Source organism: Glarea lozoyensis (genome assembly GCF_000409485.1).
Source record: "Glarea lozoyensis ATCC 20868 chromosome Unknown GLAREA16, whole genome shotgun sequence".
Taxonomy (NCBI): domain Eukaryota; kingdom Fungi; phylum Ascomycota; class Leotiomycetes; order Helotiales; family Helotiaceae; genus Glarea; species Glarea lozoyensis.
The window spans coordinates 1,488,125-1,506,256 of NW_007360990.1; the positions used below are offsets into that span (position 1 = coordinate 1,488,125).

General features: G+C 47.3%; 7 protein-coding genes across 7 annotated transcripts; 4 read left to right on the forward strand and 3 right to left on the reverse strand.

Annotated features, from left to right (window-relative positions):
- Positions 1-199: 199 nt before the first annotated feature.
- On the reverse strand, positions 200-1,165 carry GLAREA_07748 (Fe-S cluster assembly (FSCA); the record flags this gene model as incomplete). The annotated part of the gene is made up of 2 exons (XM_008082435.1): positions 200-340; positions 389-1,165. 2 exons carry the CDS (start codon positions 1,163-1,165, stop codon positions 200-202), a joined length of 918 nt encoding a protein of 305 aa, XP_008080626.1.
- A 250-nt stretch (positions 1,166-1,415) lies between these two features.
- On the forward strand, positions 1,416-2,212 carry GLAREA_07749 (HIT/MYND zinc finger-like protein; the record flags this gene model as incomplete). Its single annotated transcript, XM_008082436.1, has 2 exons — positions 1,416-1,642; positions 1,696-2,212. The coding sequence occupies 2 exons, from the start codon at positions 1,416-1,418 to the stop codon at positions 2,210-2,212; spliced, it is 744 nt and encodes a 247-aa protein (XP_008080627.1).
- An 800-nt stretch (positions 2,213-3,012) lies between these two features.
- Positions 3,013-3,989, reverse strand: GLAREA_07750 (uncharacterized protein; the record flags this gene model as incomplete). The annotated part of the gene is made up of 2 exons (XM_008082437.1): positions 3,013-3,882; positions 3,936-3,989. The coding sequence occupies 2 exons, from the start codon at positions 3,987-3,989 to the stop codon at positions 3,013-3,015; spliced, it is 924 nt and encodes a 307-aa protein (XP_008080628.1).
- A 3,563-nt stretch (positions 3,990-7,552) lies between these two features.
- GLAREA_07751 (Ras GEF) lies at positions 7,553-11,028 on the forward strand (the record flags this gene model as incomplete). Its single annotated transcript, XM_008082438.1, has 5 exons — positions 7,553-7,963; positions 8,017-8,341; positions 8,390-8,593; positions 8,982-10,885; positions 10,942-11,028. 5 exons carry the CDS (start codon positions 7,553-7,555, stop codon positions 11,026-11,028), a joined length of 2,931 nt encoding a protein of 976 aa, XP_008080629.1.
- Positions 11,029-11,724: 696 nt separating this feature from the next.
- On the forward strand, positions 11,725-12,564 carry GLAREA_07752 (Ribosomal proteins S24e, L23 and L15e; the record flags this gene model as incomplete). Its single annotated transcript, XM_008082439.1, has 3 exons — positions 11,725-11,811; positions 11,970-12,126; positions 12,197-12,564. The coding sequence occupies 3 exons, from the start codon at positions 11,725-11,727 to the stop codon at positions 12,562-12,564; spliced, it is 612 nt and encodes a 203-aa protein (XP_008080630.1).
- A 653-nt stretch (positions 12,565-13,217) lies between these two features.
- GLAREA_07753 (Hect, E3 ligase catalytic) lies at positions 13,218-17,017 on the forward strand (the record flags this gene model as incomplete). Its single annotated transcript, XM_008082440.1, has 3 exons — positions 13,218-13,791; positions 13,844-16,042; positions 16,092-17,017. The coding sequence occupies 3 exons, from the start codon at positions 13,218-13,220 to the stop codon at positions 17,015-17,017; spliced, it is 3,699 nt and encodes a 1,232-aa protein (XP_008080631.1).
- A 331-nt stretch (positions 17,018-17,348) lies between these two features.
- Positions 17,349-18,086, reverse strand: GLAREA_07754 (uncharacterized protein; the record flags this gene model as incomplete). The annotated part of the gene is made up of 3 exons (XM_008082441.1): positions 17,349-17,766; positions 17,822-17,928; positions 18,048-18,086. 3 exons carry the CDS (start codon positions 18,084-18,086, stop codon positions 17,349-17,351), a joined length of 564 nt encoding a protein of 187 aa, XP_008080632.1.
- Between the last annotated feature and the right edge of the window lie 46 nt (positions 18,087-18,132).

Genomic DNA, 18,132 nt, shown 5'->3' on the forward strand with positions numbered 1-18,132 from the left:
CGTCCCGCAGTAGGTCGTCCCGTTTCTCGAACGACATCGAGCTCTCATGTCGTTTTCATCTATTCGTCCTCGCTATATCCAAAGACCAGCGAGCACTAGAGCAAGGGTTGATTTTTGGTTTGCCTAGCTGTAGAGATCGATAAAATCGTCTGGATCATGCTTAATTGCCTTCGACTCGTTTCGTTAAAACAGAGGCGTCTTAAGCCCCTACGTTTTCCTGCTGCTTTTCGTCAGGTCCTTTTCTTGAACCCAAAAGCTTCTCTTCGAACTTTGCGAATTCTAATTCAGAGACCTTTTCAGCCTCGTCAAGCACCTGAGTTACTCCTTTCACTTCCTCAATCTGCAATCAGTTAGCATTCTCCTGTAAGAGCAGGGGGGAAAGACGTACATAGTGCATAAGCATACCCTCAATTCCGTTTTTAAGGGTGACAGCACTCGAGGCACAACCGTCACAAGAACCTCGGAGCTTTACAAGGACCTGGCCGTCCTCAAAACCGCAATAATCAATGTCTCCACCGTCGTCTTGTATAGCTGGCCGAATCCGCGTCTCGAGCAACTCTTTGATCATGCCAACCACCTCTGGGTCATTCTCATCATAACTCAAACTATCCACTTGCCCAGCTTGATCGCCCACTACATTGACCATTGGTGCGCCGGAGGTCACAGCTTCTGTAATAAGTGCAAACACCTCTGGCTTGACGTGTGGCCACTGCGCATCCTCGCGTTTCGTTACTGTAATGAAATCTGTTCCATAAAATACCCGCGCGACTCCATCAACGTTCATTAAACTAGCAGCTAGCGGCGAAGGATGAGGAGGAGATATTGTAGCCCGAGGGTTCGAGTATTCGACAAAGGCCGAGTTGAAGTCCTTGGGAAGTACTGTAATCCCAGGAAGAAACTTTAGAGCGTGCTCATTTGGAGTAGGTTCGGTCTGTATAAAGATGCTACGTGTACCACCGACTGCTGCAGGATTTAGCAGATTCGACGGCTGGTGTAATGGATGTAAAGTAGGTCGGTTTCGTGCGTTCGAAGCTGCAATAGCAGGTAATCGAGTACTTTGATGTACACTTCTTGCGACATGGTAAATAGCAGGTGCAGCTTGCTTTGTAGGTCGGCATATGCTCATTAACGGTAGCGCCACCCGTGAGACTCTAGCTGAAGGCATTTTGATGATTGCCGGTGGAAGAAAGTTGTCGTTGGTAAGGTTTGAACCTCGTGAGGCAAATTCGTTGGAGTTGGAGTTGGATTATTAACTCAGCAGAAAATACCTCCTTCGGCATTGGTTCCACACCCCCGGCTTGATGACGCTTTCCGGCGCAAAAAGTTCGAGACGCCGATGAACCTTGCAAGATCTTTCTGTCACCCTTTCGCAATTTCTCCACGTCCACCACTACATCCCACATCATTGGACATCAATGGACACACAAACAGAGTTACCGCACATAATTAAACACAAGACTGTTGGCGGAATGACAGAAGAAGCGAACGACAAGGCCGACTCCCAGAACGTCGACGAAAGCGCGCTGCATGCCAGCGCGGAAGAGAGCAGTAGTTCAGAATCAGTCGCGCAGCGGACAAAGTTATGCGCTGTTTGCCACGAAAATGAATCGAAATACAAGTGCAGCACATGCTATTTACCATAGTAAGTCTGCATATCTCTATTATTTGATTATTGCATCTCCTAACAAAGTGAAGTTGTGGAGTACCATGTTTGAAAATTCATAAAGCAACCCATACAGAAGACGAAGTCCGACCAATCCCCACTCCACGGGAACCTATGCCTACCCTCTCTGATGGACCTGCTCCCAGGGCTGGTACTGTCGCTGCGGCAAATTATCAAGGCCCTTTCGCGGCACTAGATGCTTCCGAGGACCTTCAAGTACTGTTCAGGACATACCCTCGTCTCAGCGCTCAGCTTCATATGATCGATGCCGCAACCCAGCCACCTACAAATCAGAATGGCTACAACCATGATGGGAAGAGAAAACAGAAATGGACAAGTGATATAGGGACGCAAAGGGGTGTTGATGCCTTACACCAAGCCAAAGAGGCAGAGGGCAAAGATGGGGAAGGCGTGAGAGAGTATTACAAATTAGTACTGCAAATTCTATCAGGAAATTCTGAGGTTGATGCCCGGGAGATCATTCAGAATGAAATTGCCGAGCAGAATGCGCAGATGATATCGGATCTTCTGAACAATGAGGTCGTGTGAACCTCTGATAAGGAAATGTACAAAATCCACATTGGAAATAGGACGCAAAGCCGCTTGGTTGGACCCTAGTAACGATGCGGTGCCGCAAGTGTCAAGTCCTCGAGGGGCTTCGGATCTTATATGGCACGCCGGCGGGAAAGCCGAAGACTATCTGGATAACTGCTGGATTAGACCTTCAGTCATATTTAGGAGAAGCGAGCTGGTGGAGTCTGGAAAATATCACCGCTCTCTGAAGTGCTTTTTGGCTTTGTGGGAGAAACGCTTTCCTCCATATGACCTGCGAGCGTGTTACCCGTTGGCATAGTCTCTGCACATTCATCAAATGTTTTCATGGCATATTTTGAACACCTTCTGAGAAAGTGTCCACAAATGAACAAGGTTCATTGCGCAGATTGTGCCAGCGCCTTTACGCTTTACTAACATGTTTTACAAAGTGGTATGAGTGAGTGGGCGCGGCTGGTCAGAGATAGTAACCAGTTGAGCAAGGCTCATCAACATAGATATATTTGTATATTGAGGGGACGATCTTTGGAGCTCCTGAGACAGTGGGCGAACATATTTGGAAGAACAAGGTTCATTCAATCAGAATCTGAAAACTATTTTCCATATTCCTCAGTCACGCCGTAAGACTTTGGAAGAAAACCGATCAAGAGATATGAACAAGGTTCATTAGACATGATGTATAGTTCATCATCTTCTATCATACTGAATAAATTATGGATTATGAGTTAGATTCGTTCCTCCGATATGCCCACCTCGAAACGCCGTTATGTTAGTGAAATTAATAAAAACAACAGTCCTCAACTGGGATGTCTCTTAAACCTCGCCAGAAATCCTTTCCTTGTTGCAGGCACCTCTCCACTGGCCCCCTCACCCTCTTCCTTTATCGTCTCATCACTCCCACTCCTCTCCTTCTTAGCCGTAGAATCTCTCTTCCGCAAAAAGATACTCGACCTTTGCTTCTTCACCTGTCCAACCTCATCATCACGCTGCGCCCAATCATGTCTATCCTTCGCAACCTCCGCGGCTGCTTTTCCCCTCAACTTCACCGGCTTAGCTCTGACCTCCACCTCCCCTTCCTCCTCCGTGAAGATATCGCCCGTACTCAACGGCCGCGCAGCCCGCTTGCTATGCGTAATCCTCACATGCGACGTCTCGTGCTGAAAAGTCCGTTGAGGAGGTCTATACAGGTCGCGATCCAGCTCAGACACGAGCGCTTCCTCCATTCCATGCGTCCACTGGAATTGATTCCGATTGCGGATCATCTCGCGCTCTACGCTCATCTGGTCTCTCATCTGATTTATCTTCAACAGCGTGGTAGGACCTGCATGTCCCGGCTCGAGTTTTGGCTCCACGAAAGCCAGTTTCACGGCCGGCGCCGCGAGCTTGTGGACTTTGTAGGTGCCTAATGCATCTGGAGTAGCGGTCCGTTGGAAGGAGTCTGCGGCTACCGAAGGGATGTGGTGGTATATCCCTGCGGCTTCACGTTCTTTCTGGATTTGAATTTCGCGTCGCTTGAGAGCGCGGGCTTTTTGCTCGTCGAGATGTTGGTTTAAGCGACGACTTAAGTCTTCGGCGTCGAGAGGGCCGCTTTGTTTTGGGACTCGCCGTTTCTGAGTTCGGCCATTGGGATCTCTGAGTGGATGGGTCATTGATCGTGTTGGTTTTAACTGAGTTAAAGGTTAGAGGTGATGCTTCTTCTGCATGCGATGAAGGTGCTTACAACAGGTCTTTCTGCCTTCTCCTGTGGAGGAATGGCAGGCTTTAATGAATACATTTTTTTATAATTTTCCGAGTGAGTGGTATGGTATGTCAGGTGTACGTTCCAGTCGTATTGTGGGGCACGAGACACAAAACAAACTCAAAATACGAGAAGATCACCAGAAAATAAATGAGGGGAGTAGAAGGGTACAAGTAGTACCAATAACGCCGGTAGTGGCTCTCTCTAAAGGCGCCACAGACGGTTCGTGGATACCTTTGGTGGTCAAGCGGGGAGGGTGTGATGCTTGGAGCGGGCGTATCTCATTCTGGATTAGAGGTGCGCTGTCTTGAAAATTGGATGGTCACGTCTGGCTTGACTCGGCGTGAAAAAAAGGTCTTTGCTGGGCGAACTGCTCGAAGCGGCTCAATGCGTGGACGGTACTCCGTAGATTATTGTCGGGGCACCAGCCCATGGCAAATGCGGAATGCTCTCATGCTGCATCTGGTCGTTGTGGGGAAGAAGGTAGATTGGGCGGTTTCTGGGCCCTCATCGTAGAACTCGAGGGTTGATCATTATTGACTGAGAGCCGGAGTGTAGGTGTGCACTAGAAGTCTAGCGGACACGATGCACACCGCATCTCATGTCTGAGCGGTACTATGAGTTGACCTTGTTGTTTTGCACCGTAAACGGTGTTGCAGTATTGATTCCGCATGAAGCGAATCGCTTTCCTTTCCAAGATCAGCTGAGTCAAGGGTGCTCGCTTTTCAACAACCGGATAATCAGAGCTTGAGGAGAGTTTCAAGTATAGATACATGTCCTACGTTGAACATGCCGACAGGTATCGCAACGGTACGGAGAATTCGAGATTGAAGCGTTGCAATTGCGTTATTTGGCGGGGAACCTTGTCATCTCGGTTGAGGAGCTGGATCTTGTTATCTACAAGGAAGCTTGAGAGGGCTTCCTCAGAATAAGACATGGCTTTATGATGGCATAGGCTAGGAGCAGCAATCCAGCTTTACAAGGCGAGTAGTCTCGGTTATTGAGCTGCTCTTGATTTGTATCATTACCTAGATATTGTAGTGAAGTTTGTCGTCGGTTAGCCGCCAATATTCCAGGCTGAGGGTGCAGGTGGCTCGTGGTGGACAAAATAAGTGGTAGTCGAAACACAGCTTTCTTCGATTAAGTTGACGAAATATCGTATATCTGGTAGAACTTGGAACGATATGAGATATTCCGTTAATTATTTTTGAGTAAAACAAGACTTCTCACGCTCTATTCTAAGTCGATTTTTTAAGTCCAAGATTAGTGGGAACGTGACAGTCACTTATTTCGTCCTTCGCGAGGTGGAAGATCAAGAGGGAAACAATCTAGCAGCTAACGAAGTATGTACAAGTGTACGAGGACGTTTGGTACTTTGCGAGCCGGAATATTTACTACGTTTGTACACTTCGGCTGATAGTTCTGAGATGTACATGTTTAGAGGCGATGGTACTCTTCCTGCTTGGTATTGGTCTAGCGCTTGTATGATGTTATACGGATGGTGTAGTACGAAGGGATCGAGGTATTGAAATCGAGCTAAACTGTTGATATTTTGAAAACTAAGCGGTTATGTACTCGTAGGTAATGAATACGATCAAGTCAATTGAATCTTCCAAGGTCGACTCTCGTGAGCTTGTTCATGAGCTAACAAAGAACGTCATGGAGAGACAACTTCAGAGGACCGGAAGAGATGGAAAGGAATTTGTTGAAACGCATCATGTTCGTCATCCTACCAGAGCGACGTCGACTAAACCTCGTCGGGCCGGATAGAAGGCGGATTACCCACTATGCAGCAGGACTACGTTACGACTTTAATGTCTAGGCTACCGAGGTGCCTACCTAGTGCCTACCTACGCACGGCATGTAAGGTACGGTCCATGTTATCCGAAAAATTAGTGTCGATGACATGCCCTTCTGATATCTTGAAAAAGCCGAAATAACTCAGAAAGATTTCGTCGAGGATCGGACGTTCCATAGTCGTAGTCTCCCCAGGTCATGACTACGACTCGAAACGACTCGACAGATGCCCCATCACGTCCATCGGAACGTGGTTTGAAAGCAAAGGACAAAGCGAAGTGTCTATCGCCATTCAAAGCTGTCTAAAGACCGCTCGCCAGTGCATTGCAAGACTGACGGGACACCCTTCTGGTGTATCAATGCTAGAAAGTCGTTGCTTTCTACAAACATGTATATTTACCCTTCACAATAGATGGAATACAGTATATTTACTCAAAGAGACTGAGCAAATATATCTTTTGGGTAAAACAATGTTCATCTACCGTAAGGGTGTTTCTCGTCAGACTTGCAACATACTGGTGACTGGTGAGATCCAGAGGTCCTTGATCTGGTTTCCGGAGGCCTTGTGGCTATCTCACCATTCCACGCATCTGCTCAGTCGAGAGACCTTCGCTGTCGAATGTCAGACAATGGAAATTTCTAGAGAGAGTGTTTTTGCAAGAGAACTCGAATAGAATCCATAAACGAAGTGACAAGGAATAGGTTCTTGGAGGCATATGTTGACAATCGCAAGATTGATGGCAATGGAAAGAGCAAGCGTTCTAGGGCTCATTACCCTCGTGAGTAAAACGTAGAACATGCGTTCCCAAGGTTCGAAAGTTGACATCTATATCTGATCGTCGAGTATTAAAGCCCGGGCGGTGATTCTAAAGGTATATCACGAACGTATGAAGTGCAGAAGGAGATAAGTTCCAAGCGAGAAAGAAATACGTACTGTGAAAGACTGCATTCGATAACACAGAGGTTATGAATTTGTCTTGGCAAGAGATTAATTTTAAGGCATCGACAATCAAGTTGATCTCAGAGACACTGAGGTCCCCTCACTATTAAAGGACAGACGACATCGCGTCTCTTACCGTTCAGTTTCAGCCCTCGCCATACATTCACTCCTTCTGAATCCGACAGTAGCTTTGAATATGAAGAAAATGATCTTGGGGTGTCTAAATGGCAAAGGTGAGGTTAATTATTCCGCGGCGGAGCTCGGTTCGTTAGCTGCTAACTGTCAAGTGACGATTTATCCAGCCGTATTTCCTTTTGAAGATCTACTTTTGGATGGATATGTGGTTTCAGAGCTTGTTGATTTTGCCAGCGAATAACAATTGGATCCCAGCCCAGGTGCCTCTAAGCTTCAGCCCCGCGCTTGCTATCCCACCAACCAGGCTCGCGAATCCATCCTAGCCTCTTTCCTGTCAACCTTCAACGTCGCCGCGACTTGGAATTTACCTTTGCCTTCCTGCCGGGACCGACACCCTCTGATCTCTCTATATCACCAATGATGTTCTATACTCTGTTACCAATACCTTAACAATCGGTACCTACAAAGGACGGCCGGCGCAGGCGGTGATCTTGGAACCGTACCGCCGAGTATGAAGCAGGCTAGCTGGTATTGCGACTTTCCGAAGACCTGACCAGCTACTGTAGAGACGCAAACGTAGAAAGACACGTCTAACCCAAGACCACCCGTCGGAAACCATATCACGTCTTCGAAACGCGAATGCAGAGCAACACCGCACATACTCCTATAAAACGCCCTCGATAATCATCATTTGGGGCACGAACGTGCGAACGCGCCGAACATCGAGATGGAAGAGCTCAAGACAGGAACTTTACGCAACAAGTCTAGTCGTGCTTGGCCTGCAAACAGCAGCCGAGATCCCAATCGTGGCAATCGCTCTCCTAAAATTCTAACTGCGAGCTCACCTCGTAGTCCTCGACCTGGGGCATCTCCCAGGACTGCTTCAGCGCCACTCGTACCATTGTCCAGAGACCTAGCACCACAGATCGCAAACGACGACTTGTACAAGCACCGCGGTAGTATTGCATCCATCCAGGACGATCCCTTCTTCAAACACTATCAAACACCTCAATCTGTAACTCTTTCGAAAGAAATGAGGTCGGCAACACAATGGCCAAGGCGAGGGGAGGAGGATTCCGAAGCACAATCCCCTCGTTCAGCTACTAGAACTGCGCCGGACAACTCTGTGAACCTTCCTGTACGTCCTTCTTATACAATCATATAGAACATGGGCTGATGGAATCTTGGTAGCCTCAATCGAGAAGCGGAATGTCTGATATAAATATTGCTATTATTGGTTCTGGAGGTTGTGGAAAGAGCACTCTCATTCAACGTGCACTTGGCCTGAGGAGCTTGCCAGCATCTAGTGCATCCAGTGCACGTATGTCGGTTGATAATGTGGAGTACACAGTAAGTCTGATCGAATTAGACCTTGAATCTTTTGACATTGCTCGCGATCGGCGAATTGAGTGGCCCAAGCAAATCAATGGGCACATCGTCCCTCGAATGGATGGTGCGTTGTTGCTATACGATGTTATGAATCGAGAGAGCATTGCGGCGCTTCCCCCAACCCTAAGTATGATCATACGAGGTCTAATAAAATCGCCGCTAACACGTTTTCCAGACGGTCTTGTGAATTCTGCCTTGCCAACTATCTTAGTCTCTTGTAAATGTGACAATCCTGAGAACACTCGACAGGTTGACGTTGAAAGTATGGAAAATGCCTGTCATTCTTGCATAGAAGCAGTCAAAACCGCTGCCAATGTACCCGAAAGTGCAAGGCTTTGTCTTTCGTCCATGCTTAGAGCGATTATGGCGAAAAGAAATGGTTAGTTGTTCCAATTCATTCCCGCGTCATTGTAATCATCAATCTGTTTCTTGTTTCTCCTGTTCCTGCTTTGGCTCCTGGTAGACCCAAATAGTGCTATTCGTCTCTTCCTTCTTGTCAACAGAAGCATCTCTTTTTTTAGTTACTAGAGTTCAATGCTCTTTGGAGTAAAACCAATACTCATGCAGTCATACCCAAAGACAGTCTTTGCCATGATGCGCATTAAAAGTAGACTGTTTCTATGGTATGAGTGCCGTTCTTCTCGGCATTGGAGCTTTCTTTCACCCCTGACACATCTCACGAAGTATTTCTCGCTTGTCATATCAAGGGGTCTAATAGAGTTTAAAACACATGCGGCTAGTGGAAAGGCTGTACTGACACCTATAAGCCGCAAATTATGCCCCTGAAAAAGACGTCTCCGGAGCCCGTCGCCGGGCCATATCCTCAGCACATCTTGAAACACCAGCCGCCGATCCCACATCCAGACCCTTGAGCCAGCAGTCGAAACATAGTCGTGCAAGTTCAGATTACTCTCTTTTACGTGGCCTGCCCTCACCGCCCCATGTATCATCTCGAGCAAAGCCCCCCTCAACGCGGCACAATGGTCGAACAAATCTACATCACCAATTCAAACTCCCAGATCCACAGGAAGCACCACCACTCTCGTCGCATCCTGCTTTCAGGCAAGATAATACTCAAAGCGGTGATTCGGACAGCAAACTCTTACCAAATGCAAGCCGATCGCCTCTTCCCTCTCCTGGAAAGATTATGGATAGCTCCTACATAGATATGGAGGGATCTGAGTCCGAGTCATCCTACCGGTATTCCGACGATACTCCTATTTTGCATCGAAACGATGATAGCTTTTTTGATAAGCCCGCGAAAGTTGCAGGCGTTACCTTCGACGAACTTGTAGACCGACTGCTAGGTCAGAATATGTCAAGAGCAGACAATAATTTCTCGGACATTTTTCTCTGCCTGTATAGAAAATTCGCGGCGCCAGGAGAGTTATTTGCAGCGATATTGGGTCGTCTAGATGCTATTGCTGCCGACAAAAACACACATTACTTGACACGCACAGCTATCCAGTTACGTATCATTACTGTTGTTGCCAGATGGGTGTCAAGCTATCCGGGCGATTTTGCTAGTCCGTCCACTAGTCGAAATCTTGATGCCTTTATAAACCATTTGTCAAGCGAACCCGTATTCGCAGCAGCAGCACAAGATATGCGAATGCAACTTCAGTCTCGTGTTGTAGAAGACGACGACACGGGCTGGGCTCGGACTGACGCGGATGTGGAAACCGAATCGGGGAGCTTAGCAGAGTCGGCCCCTTCATCTCCACTCAAACGAAGAAATCCAATTGCTGACTTGGAAAGACATGTTCAGCAACTCGGTGTTAGCCAAGAGGGGGATGAGGACGAAGGATATGAAATAGAACAACTGCATAAGAGCGAGTCTACAACATACTCCAACAGACCGAGCTCACATAATCCATCATTATCATCATCTTTCAACACCGTAGAAGATTACGAAAAGGAAGCAGCCACGATGGTCCCGCGAGGGCAAATTCCCCTTACAAAGTTCCGCTACAGAATATTCATGGATACATCGGAAGACGACATAGCCGACGAAATGACCCGAATAGATTGGGTGATGTTTTCATCAATCCGCCTACGCGACTTCGTTCGTCACGTATCCCTTCCTCTAGAACTCAAAGAAAAATGCAAATCTCTCACGAATGTCAACCGCATGATAAACCATTTCAATCACATCGCCCACTGGGTCGCCAACATGATTCTTATCCGCGACAAAGCTAAACATCGTGCTGTCATGCTGGAAAAATTCATGACCATCGCACTCAAGCTGCGTCAACTCAACAATTACAACGGTCTTGCTGCCGTACTAGCTGGCATAGGCGGTTCCGCGATTCATCGTCTGACTCAAACTCGTACACTTGTCCCGGCAGATGTTCAAAAACGATTCGCTCGTCTTGTTCTCCTCATGGGATCTCAAAAGTCCCATTTTGCATACCGATTAGCATGGGAGAATTCTCCTTTACCGCGAATACCATTCATTCCGCTTCATCGACGCGATTTGGTGAGTGCAGAAGAAGGTAGCAGGACTTTCGTAGGCCAGAATGGGGAGAGAATTAACTGGAAGAAATTTGAGGTTTTGAGCGAGGTCATCTTGCCTATTATGAAGAGTCAGGTCATGCCGTATCCGAATCTGAGTAGACATGAAGGTGCTAGGGAAATGATATTGGATTGTTTGATGCCTGTTGATGACGAGGTGAGTTTTGGTTTTGAACTGATTTGGTGGTTGAACTTGACTAACGAATGGAATAGGAGATTTATCAACGGTCATTGGAGGTAGAGAGTTCTTCTGGCCCAGTAGAGATGGCGAAGAAGAAGTTTCCGTGGTTTCAGAAATGAACAGAGTATCACTCAAGCTGAGTTGGATAACTGTGGCTATATTTTATTGAATCAAGAGGGAATTCTCCGGTATATCTCTCGTGGAGCACTTGGATGACCCGGCGGGAGGGACGTTTTGAAGATGTAGCGCAAATACCCATGCTGTAGAATCTTGTTACTACTTCCAGGATAGCATAAGGAAATAATTGGGTACAAATACAAGAAAGCCCACACACTTGCTCGGTTAACCGGCAAAGACTTTAACATAAACCTTCGCCCTTCTAGATACACCGTCTGAGGGGATGATTTTGTACTGGCTCGCAGTAGACCAAGTAAGTGGCAAAACCACCTTACTATTCTAAAAACTTAAAGAATAGATTTGAGCGGGCAAGTAGCTTGAATTAGAACTTTATCTTAAACAGAGTTGAAAAGATTACACTTGCTTAAAATAGTTGACGAAATATGGAATATTGCCTCGTTGTGTCAACTGCTCTCTATCGTGCTTCGACTGCCAAGGGGGTTGACGGGGAATATTGCGCTAGTCTCAGATATGACTACGCTTCAACAACGGCGCTAACCATATTTGACTTGGAGGGGAGTTTCGCTTGAAGGACGCTAGTTTACCAGGGGTGTGAACGTCCGCACAGAGAGAATTTCCAAAAAGTTTGTGATTCCAATTCCTGCTCCCTTGACGACAACCACGACAACCACGACAAAATGGGCGCCAACAAGTATATCGAGGAGCTGCAAAAGCGCAAGCAATCGGATGTCTTGCGTTTCCTTCTCCGTGTCAGATGCTGGGAGGTGTGTTAACCCAATTTCTCCACGATATCCCGCGATAGCAACACATACCAATCAATATTTCGAAATGGTCTCGAACCGAATTGGATATTGAGGATGTGGGCATCATTTGATGCCCTTGCTATACACTCGTTGAACTTAGCTGAGAGTGCATAATATAGCTTCGACAATTGAATGTCATCCACCGCGCTTCCCGCCCATCTCGTCCAGACAAGGCTCGCCGTCTTGGTTACAAGGCAAAGCAAGGCTATGTCATCTACCGCGTTCGCGTTCGCCGTGGAGGTCGCAAGAAGCCTGTACCAAAGGGTGCTACATACGGTATGAAAGCGCAGTTGCGGAACCTTGATCTCAAGTCGGAAGAGTTTACTAACCATATTTTCACCTCCAGGAAAACCAACCAACCAGGGTGTTAACCAGCTCAAGTACCAACGATCTCTCAAATCAACCGCCGAGGAGCGTGTAGGCCGACGATGCGCGAATTTGCGAGTTCTGAACTCGTACTGGATCAACCAGGATTCTACCTACAAATACTTCGAGATCATCTTGGTCGATCCTCAACACAAGGCTATTCGCCGTGATGCCCGCATCAACTGGATTGTCAACCCTGTTCATAAGCACCGTGAATCTCGTGGTCTCACCGCTACCGGCAAGAAGTCTCGTGGACTGGGCAAAGGTCACGGATACAACAAGACAACTGCTGGTCGCAGAAAGACCTGGAAGAGACACAACACTCTCAACCTCCAACGTTACAGATAGATGTGCTAGTCGGAGTTTTCGAGGGGTTTTGTTGCCTGGGTGGCCCGGAATGGATATTTCATTTGCTCTCGCTGATGTGATGGGCTGGCAAAAGCGACGCCTGTACTTCAAAGTTATGATGCTAATGAATGCAAGCATTTGAAGTCTATTATTCTATACCCCAGTAAATTGTCAATTATTTTCAGTGATCAATCTATCAAAAGCGTTGTGATATCCTTTGTTATTGATACATATATCGCGTGTGATTGGATTTTGGCTTACCAGATTACCGTACGTCCCATATCTAGGTAAACTCGTATTCCTGGAGTCGACCCTTGCCAGCTACCTATTTGGGGACCCAAACTCCCAGTGTTTAAACAATGTATGAACAAACAAGATAATTTCTGCTACTTCAACTTGCAAACAATCAGACTCATGGTCATGGGCCAAGGTAAATGCACAATACTTTCCTGCCCCTAAAAACCTAATCGCCGCTCCGAGGTCTAATGTATGGAACTAACCGTGTCGAAGGAAGGAACTTGCGACACGATCGAAGAACATGAGGAGCCAGCAGCGAGTGCTCACAACTCGTGTCGTTTCAACAATTTCAATGAACCCTTCCATTCCCTTGCTCCATTTGCAGCGGATGCTTTGCAGTCACTGTGCACTCTGCGATGCCTCCATGGTCCTCGAATCGGCTACTTTCTTCGTCGTCTCGCGACCTCAACACTAGATTTTCTAACGATGCCTCACCCGCACAGCCCGTGTACCCACCTCTCAGAGTTACGGAGGCAGATATTTTGGACAGTGCTTTATCGATCCCCACGCTGACGGCGACCACGGACGTCACACAAAGAAACACAAGTGGAAGCTCTGCCAGACCAAGTCGTACACTCAGCCATGGCCGCTCTATCAGTCATCCATTTCCCTCTTTATTTTCGAGCAAGAAGAAGAGGCACGGCGAAAGTGGAGGAGTAGACTCGACAGATGATGACTCTGGCAGTTCTCCAGTACGTTCACATCAGACGGACAACGGAAGCAGGCAGAGCAAGACGAGCGACAAAGATTTGACTGTGGGGAAATGCATGACGTGCGATTCTACGGTGCGTTGGCCGAGGAATCTGCATGTTTTCAGATGTACAGTCTGCTTGACAATCAATGATTTGAAGCCCATCTTGCTGGAAGCCAGGAGTGGCGATGGCCATCGGGCGCCAGTCGAGGACCGGTCAATGAGGGCTCATTTGCCAGGTACGAACTGCAACTGCAGTGGAATTGCTACGGCCACGCTAACAGTTTGCAGCCCAAGTGCTCTCAATTGAAAAGACTAGAAGACTGATTGATCAGTGCATAACATCATATCTGGTAGGTTGCATGAACCATGTGAACTCGCAATCCGGAGAACTGCAGTCTTCTCCGCCTGGATCACCACTACTGGAAGCTTCACAATCTACCCCAATGGCTGGTTCCATTCGAAGAATGAAGGATGGAAGATCAACAGTGTCTGAGAGTTTGTCCAGCGAAGAAGGTTGTCCCTCTTCTCTCGCTTCAGTTGAACACTTCCAGAAGCTACCAGATAAAAGAGAAATACCATATCAACCCCGTCAAGCGGACTCCCGGACCTACTCCTCTTCCTCGCCGGGAAATCTCTATACACCAGCAATCAAAGATGCGGAACGCCCCGATGTTAAACGCCCCCTTGTCCACCAGCCCACGAGAAAAGTAACCGCAGATGTCGATCCTCAGAAGGTAAATGGAAGTCCCAAAAATCTGTTTAGACCACTAGAAGACTACATAATCACCTCTTTCAGTTCATTGGAGTGCATCAATGCATCCTTCTCGACCATACGGCCAGGCCTGGTACCCCGAGCAAAAAGTGAAGGGGCCAAGAGATGGCTTCCAACGGCCTTCAAAGCTCAGCCCAAAGAATCGATCTCATCAGAAAAGGCTACGGAGGCAGATAGTCTTCTTTCGGAGCTAGACGCCAAAACTCTTTTACTCGGCGATTTTGCAGAGAATGGCTCATGGTGGACTGGAGGTCGATCAGAAGAGAAAACCTCGACACGCAATGATTTCGGAATTCAAGATGTCGACAGTTTAAGCAAGTCAGGCCATTTGGTCAACTTGAAATCCCCCCATATAGACTGGCCAGCAGTCAACGAGTGGTATTCTACAGTTATCACAGCTGGAAATTCATGGCGAGCTAAGCTGCGTGATCTTAACTTATCGAAATATGATGATAAGACCGGCACTCACCCATCGCCATCTTTGGATTTTATTGATATTGAAAGTCATATTCTTGAAGCGCAGACTCATACCCAGAGGGTCCTTCTCAAAGCGACTGAGAGTTTACTAAAACGTCCAGGGCGCCCAATGAATAAGCCAGAGGATGTTCGTTTTCTACTGATAATTTGGGCCAACCCACTTCTATATCCTTCGCATGTTCCTTCAAAAGCACGGGAGGAACCTCAATCTAGGTCCCCAACAAAGAGCGACCGCGTGATTCCTTCGGAAGTCCATCAGCAATCCAGATCAACATCGCAATCAACTACAGCCGAAAGCCGTAATACGCGGAAGGGTAGTTCTGGACAGCATTCCGGAATCATCAAGCGAATATTGGGACTCCTAGCAAATTTGCCAAATGAGTGTCATCATCACCTCGTTTCTTGGTTTGCTCGTTTTACAGACAGCCACTTCCAAAAGACTGTGGATTTAGTAGGAAGCTTTGTGACCTACAGGTTGACGAGACAGCATGGCAAACAACGTGGGTCTGAAAAGGACCAAGCCAATCATTTGATACCATGTATAAGTGGAACCGGGCGAGGTAGTTCAGCAGCTCTTCATGCTGCCTTAGGTGCTCAACCTCCCCTATCGTCGAAAAAGAATAATGGCAAATCACAGCCTGTGGTGTATGACGATGATTGGCAAATCAAAGCAGCCGCAAAAGTGATGGCTCTGTTGTTTTCCGCAAATAATCACGGTCAAGCAAAGAAGGGTGAAACCCATTCGATACCTGGATTCCTATCTGGCACTGTGCCTTTGTCTCGCGATAGAAATTTGCCGCATGGCCAGATAGTAGCTACAAGCGACTTCTACAATACTTTGCTGGACTATTGCGACCTCATCGCTGACTTTGAAGCATGGGAAGCTAAGCGAGGGAAATTTTCTTTTTGTCAATATCCTTTCTTCCTCAGTATTTGGGCGAAGATTCAAATAATGGAGCACGACGCGCGGCGACAGATGGAAGTGAAGGCTCGCGAAGCTTTCTTCGACAGTATCATGACTCGCCAAGTTGTTAACCAATACCTCGTACTGAAAATTCGACGGGAGTGCTTAGTAGAGGATAGTCTCAAGGGTGTGAGCGAAGTCGTCGGATCTGGAAGTGAGGAAATCAAGAAAGGGCTTCGTATCGAGTTTAAGGGCGAGGAAGGTATTGATGCTGGTGGGCTCAGGAAAGAGTGGTTTCTGCTTCTAGTGCGAGATGTATTTAATCCTGAACACGGTACGCTCCCTTGCAAAATCTCAGCGATATATTACTAACTAGTTTACAGGAATGTTTACATATGATGAAGATTCTCAGTTCTGTTACTTCAACCCTAACAGCTTCGAAACAACAGATCAATTCTTTCTTGTTGGAGTTGTCTTAGGTCTAGCAATATATAACTCGACGATCCTTGATGTAGCTCTTCCTCCATTTGCTTTTCGGAAGCTACTTGCAGCTGGGCCACCTACGCCGCTTGGAGCAACTTCACATGCAAAACCGATCATGGCTTATTCTTTAGAGGATTTGGCCGAATATCGTCCTGCTCTCGCTGCAGGGTTGAGACAATTGTTAGATTTTGAAGGCGATGTGGAGGCAACCTTCTGTCGAGACTTCGTCGCCGATGTCGAGAAATATGGGCAAACAATCCAAGTGCCACTCTGTCCAGGTGGAGAGAATCGTTCCGTCACAAACAGTAACAGGCGAGAATTTGTTGACCTTTACGTCCGTTACCTCCTTGACGGGTCGGTCGTTCGACAGTTTGAGCCATTCAAGAGGGGATTCTTTACTGTTTGTGGGGGCAATGCATTATCACTATTTCGACCCGAAGAAATTGAGCTCCTCATCAGAGGTTCAGACGAGCCTCTTGATATTGCATCCTTACGAGCGGTAGCTGTATACGAGCATTGGGGAGTTCCCGTCAAGGAGGCCGCCAACCAATCCACCGTGGTCTGGTTCTGGGATTCTTTCGCTGGCGCAAGTCCAAAAGATCAACGGAAGCTACTGAGTTTTATTACTGGAAGTGATCGAATACCTGCAATGGGTGCCACCAATCTTATCATAAAAGTGTCCTGCTTGGGGAATGACTGTTCTAGGTTTCCCCAGGCGCGGACTTGTTTCAACATGGTGTCGTTGTGGCGTTATTCGTCAAAGGAGAAACTCGAGAGGATGTTGTGGAGAGCTGTAAATGAGAGTGAAGGCTTTGGATTGAAATGAGCTGCTCCATGTGTAGATAATGGGAGGAGTTTGGCGCATTAGCGGGATATCTGGAAATGGAAGAGGGCGGGTTGGAAGTTACTGCGCATATTGGAGGCATTACATAGAGCGTGATTAATAGTTAAAAATCCAAGTCCGTGACTGTTCACAAAGCTTACGTGGGCCATTTTGATTATCTGATTGATTCAATTTCCAGAGACTGACACCCAAGTTACTGATAATACATCCCTGGATGAGCATATCTACATCTTAATACACTTCTATTGTACATCTGTCTTGCTTCGCTCCAGCTAGACTTCTCATACTTTACAGCTCGTATCCATTTACCAGCTCATGATACCGCCGCGCCACGTCTTAACAAATCCTTCTCCTTCTCAATTCTAGCCGCTGTATTCCTAACCTCGTTCTGTTTAGAGCTCTTGTTTTGTGATTTCTGCATTTGCCTCAGCTCCGCAATAACCTTCAGGTCCTCCTCAGTAGCCTCAATCTTCCTTCCTCCAGGAGCGAGTTTCAGTATTTCTTCTAATATCGACCCCGGCCCTCGGCTCTTGATGTCGATTTTTTCAACTCGCATTCCTGTATCTGTAGTATCGGAAGAAGGGGTGGCTGGAGGATCAGATGCTGATGTGGGAGAGGCGATGTGGAGGGTCATTGTCGCTGGGTCGTCGCCGGAGGTTGTGCGCGCTATAGTACATTCTAATCTGGGATTGTGATATTTCAGCCGCCGCAGTTGGTTCCGCCAGAATATCCTATACATCTTCAGCACTGCTCTCGTCAGAGGACGTGGTGTGGCAGGAGGGTTACCGTGGGCCAGCATGTGATGGGTCTTTGGTTACTGCAAAGTCCATGTGTATCTTTCGAACCTCCGGCGGAAGTACGATTGCTCCATCACCGATCTTAAGGTGCATTAACTGCGGACATGGTCAATTGGATGCTTGCGACGTTGTTAATCGAGTATGGGGAGAAATGTACCTTCTAGAGGAGGAGGTCAGCAGATGCGATTGAACATATCGACGGATACTCTACTTACTTCAGTCAGTTTTGACATACGCTTAGCAACGCCAACCATCTTGAAGTATACACTGGTGAACTAGGGATCTGCGAAGGTCGAAGAT